This window comes from Gastrolobium bilobum, unplaced genomic scaffold (genome assembly GCF_033153095.1).
Source record: "Gastrolobium bilobum isolate Gb01-03AN ecotype WA unplaced genomic scaffold, APGP_CSIRO_Gbil_v1 utg7986, whole genome shotgun sequence".
NCBI lineage: Eukaryota > Viridiplantae > Streptophyta > Magnoliopsida > Fabales > Fabaceae > Gastrolobium > Gastrolobium bilobum.
This window is the reverse complement of record NW_026899159.1, coordinates 293,433-297,875: the sequence shown is the minus strand read 5'-3', so window position 1 is coordinate 297,875 and position 4,443 is coordinate 293,433. Positions and strand designations below refer to the sequence as shown.

General features: G+C 32.8%; 1 protein-coding gene across 1 annotated transcript; it reads right to left on the bottom strand.

Annotated features, from left to right (window-relative positions):
- Positions 1-237: 237 nt before the first annotated feature.
- Positions 238-2,226, bottom strand: LOC133287789 (putative pentatricopeptide repeat-containing protein At3g23330). Its single transcript, XM_061485468.1, has 2 exons — positions 2,215-2,226; positions 238-906 (listed from the first exon to the last, which is right to left on the bottom strand). Exons 1-2 carry the CDS (start codon positions 2,224-2,226, stop codon positions 238-240), a joined length of 681 nt encoding a protein of 226 aa, XP_061341452.1.
- Between the last annotated feature and the right edge of the window lie 2,217 nt (positions 2,227-4,443).

The following is a 4,443-nucleotide window of genomic DNA, read 5'->3' as shown; positions in this document are numbered from 1 at the left end:
TTTGGGCTGCGCGTGACAACTATTCTAATTCCTGGCATTGTTTCTGAAAAAAATAATTTTTTTCTATTTATGTGTTTCGGAAAAGTTTTAAGAATTAGAATTACGTTTGTTAACATATTTTTTTTTCCTCCGAGAATTAGAATTACTTTTGTTAACACAATTATTTTTTTTCATTCTGAGAATTAGAATTTCATTGGATATTGGGTTGCTGTGTTACAAGAAATTGCAGGTTTGGAATTATTTAACAATAACAACATCTGGCAATTCACAGTGAACGGAAAGGATTTGGTAGGTAACCCAATTTATGTGCAAAATCGGTACCCATAAACCTGCAAAAACAGCAATAACATTTACTTCATTAGGAATTCCACCTCCTATAAACATTTGACTGAAAAGTTTCATAACTTTAAAAGAATTCCATGATACAGTATCCCTCACTTTTAACTCTTCAAATAATTTCCTTGCACCAGATATGGAACCACAATTGCAGTACATGTCAATTAGGGAATTCGTCAGAAACTCATTACATAGTTTACCACTATTCCGAACAACATAACCATGTACTGCTTTCCCCAGTTTTAAATCCATAATATCACCACAAGCACAAAGGAGGGCAAGCAAGGTGGTCCCATCTCCAACAACACCAACTCTTCTCATGCTATCAAAAACTTCAAAAGCATCAACTGCCTCACCATTCTTCACATGCCCCGATATCACAATGTTCCAAGAAGTTAAATCCCTCACAGGCATTTTATCAAACAGCATCCTGGCAGTTTCCATATCACCAAACATAGAATACATTGAAAGGAGAGAATTGCCCACATAGATATCTGACTCCAACCCATCAACCAACACCAAAGCATGAACCTTCCTACCCAATTCATAAACCAAAAGGTCACCACACGCCTTGAGAACAGATGGAGAAAACAAGAGAGATAGAAAAAACTTAAGACCAAAAGAAGACAGGACCAGAGGGACGAATACCAAGTGAGAGACAGAGTAACCATTCAAAAGGGGTTGTTTTGGTACGCTGCCATAGTCAGTGAGTGGGTGAGAGAAAACTGATTCTCTTTTTGTGCCCAGAATTAGAAAAGCAGAAAATTTTTGATTCTTTTTTTTATTCCCCAGCATAAAAAAAACCGGTTCATCCCTTGACAAAAAAATAACCGATTTTATCAAACGCAATTTTCATCCATTTTTGTTCCCGGGAACAGAAATTGAAAAAAAACTTATTCCGAGAAGGTTGTCATACACACCCTTGATGGGTTGGATTGAATCGTGAGATTGTAAGTAATGAGAGAAAATCAAAAGCTATAGCTCCTGTGCCAAGGAAGGGAATTGAGCATGAAGTTCCCTGTGTATTGGAGTGCGTTCGTGTGAGATTTAGTAGCTTTTTAATAGACTATTTGATAATTCATTGTTAAATGATTTGATCAAGAGCACTTTCTTTTGGGTTTACGAAACATCATGAGAATAAATAGGCGCCTGTGTTAAAGCTAAATTTTAAGGAAAATAAATTTTTAAAAAACTTTTTGGGATTAATGTTTGTTATTTTTTTTGATAGCCATGGCCAAAAAAACAAAAACAAAGACGGAACACCAAAACACAAACAGAAGTTATTGGATCACCAGAGCTCGCGATCAGCCATAACGTGAATGCTATGTGATGGTTCTTCACAAAAAAGATATTGTACATCCTCATCATGCTCCAAGATAAAATTTGCCATCCAATCCGCATGCATTTTTTTCTCTGAACGTGTAGTTGAAACTAATCGACCAATCTTTCTGAATTTATGCTCGTATCCGACAAATCAGCTGACTCTAACGAGCTGCTGCACCCTGGGAGGGAAGCACACTGATAACACTAGTTGAATCACTTTCAATTATAATATTAGGGTGACTAAATGACATAAAATTATGTCATTTTAATTAAAATTATTATGTTTTATAATGAAAGAAATAAAAATCATGATAGAGAAGAAAGTAAAGTTTTTTTTTAATTTAAATATTAAAAAAATAGTAGTTTTTTGATCAAAATGACTATCTTTTAAGAGGACAAATAATTGTTCCAAACTTTTATAATAACGGTTATAATGATTGAAAATTAATAATTAATTAATAAGTGTATCTAATAAATTATAACTGTTAGATTGATCAAAATTAATGATTATTAATTTAGTAGTAAGAGTAATTTTTTTTTCATAATAAATAGAACCTTTAAACCCATCCTATGTTATGCTAAAATGCTAAAAGTAAACATGGCGAAAAAGTTTCTACTATTTGATCTCACTGCACATGGTGCGCTATTCACTGTTATGGATTAATATTAGAGGTCATTACATGAGAGGCCCAGTTTACTGAAGCCCAAGACAACAAAATCGTAGCCCTCAACGAAGCAACCTAAATTGAATAGCTGAGTCGCACAGATATCTCGGTGGTAGCTCATTAATCAAACAATGACAAAATTAAGAGCATGTTTGGCAATTTTTTTTTTTAACTAGAATTTATTTTTAAGTTAAAGTTAAAAAAAACACACGTTTGAAAAAAATACTGATACAATTTTTTTTTTTTAAAAAAATTCCTCTTAAGAGCTTTTTGTTTTTTTGTTCAATGTAATTTTTTTTTATTATAAGACCTTTAAAAAAAAAATTATTTAGCCTTACTTCTACTCGTAAGATGAAGAGAAGTTAAACAAGATCTCTCAAATGGACACAAATGAAAAACACTCAAGCACAACCAGCTATCCCACAATTGGTATTTTGGCCATGATTTCAATGTCTCAGTCATCACCAATAGAAGCATCTTACATGAAAGATATGTTGGGACGAGGTCCCTCAAATTTAATGTAGAAGCTAATCAAAAGTAAGCATGTCGAGCTCGGTAAGTCGGCCCGAAATTACTAGGTTGGCCAACAAGCATAAGAGAAAACTAAAAATATAAAAAGAGAAAGACAGAGAGAAACACTCAAATTTTAACCTGGAAAACCTTATCTAATATGAAGAAGTAAAAATCACGGGACATAAATAATCACTTTAACCCAAAATTTTAAAGTGTTGGATGAAGTCGTTTTTAATAGTTTATATTATTCTCTAACATACTCTCTCACGAGACAGCCCTTTGAGTTTGAAGCGTGGATATTACACAGATCCAATTTTTGGTTTACTTTATGCTTATTTAATTCTACTAGAAAGTGAGCATTTTTAATAGTTTATATTATTAACCACTTCTACAGCAAAACCTTAAGATGTGTTTATATTATTATCTAACACACTAGTTTAGAAAATCTTTTACTATGAATAAGAAATATTACAAAAAAGTCAAACTTCCCTAATTGCACAATCAAACTTCACCAAATATAATGGTAATCTCAAACGTCTCTAAAGAGATCATTCTTCAAATTTTTCTCTAGAGATTCTTTCAAATTCTAAGCTCTAAGTTATTTCAAAACCTCTATCTATAAAAAAGTATTCAAGCATATCTTATATTCTAAGACAAAGCCATTCTTTGGCAACTTCTGACACGTGTTTGTTTTCACACTCCACAATTCCAAAAGTTTCCTTTTTGGGTAATTCAGGGAATAAAAAAATTCAAAAAGAAATTATAATCTGGACTCAAAATTGATGGCCATGATTTGCTGTCCAAAATCAATGGTACATATCTGTTCTCATCTTTATTGGGACATAGCTCATCTTATTTTCAAATTTTAAAAATTAACACACAGCTCATCTTATTTTCAAAATTTAAAAAATGACAACTTAATTAATCTTCACCTACTTTCTCCCTTGGAATGTTAAACGTTTAACAAAACCTACACGCCTTCTCATTTTTTTTAGTGGTTCTTCCATATTGCTCACATCTTCTTCTTTCTCCTATTCTTCGTGTTCTTAGCGTTGTTTTTTCCCCACATTTCATATCATTCGTCGTTTTTTATTTTGTTGCTGCTTTTTGTCTTCGTTTTTAATTTTTTTTTTTCCGTTGCAATTTTGTTGCTGCTGTCGTACTTTTTTTTTAAGTAGCTTAATATCAGTTACTATTGAATTTGAATCGATTCAGGTGTGGAGACAAAGATGGGTTCGGTATATTTTTTATCTGATAGTGGATTTTAAGATCTGGGTTATGTTTATATTTGTGTTTCCCTGCGAAAGTTTGGAAATTTTGCAACGTGAGCTAGGTTTTTAGGGTTTTAGATGGCTATTCTGTGACGGGTCCTGGAGAATTTTTCTTTTCTTTTTTTGTTTTTTGTGTTTAAGATATATTCAATGGTTTGTTGATTAGGATTTTGGGTTTTGGTGATGGTTTTGAAGGATATGGCTGAGGTGAAATCAGAGGAGTGTTGTATGGAGAATAAACAATCTATTTCCTGTTCCTCTGTTTCTGAAGGCAGTGGCAGTGCAATTCACAAGTCTCCAGGGATATGTAGCACAGCATCAGCATCGCCTTCAAA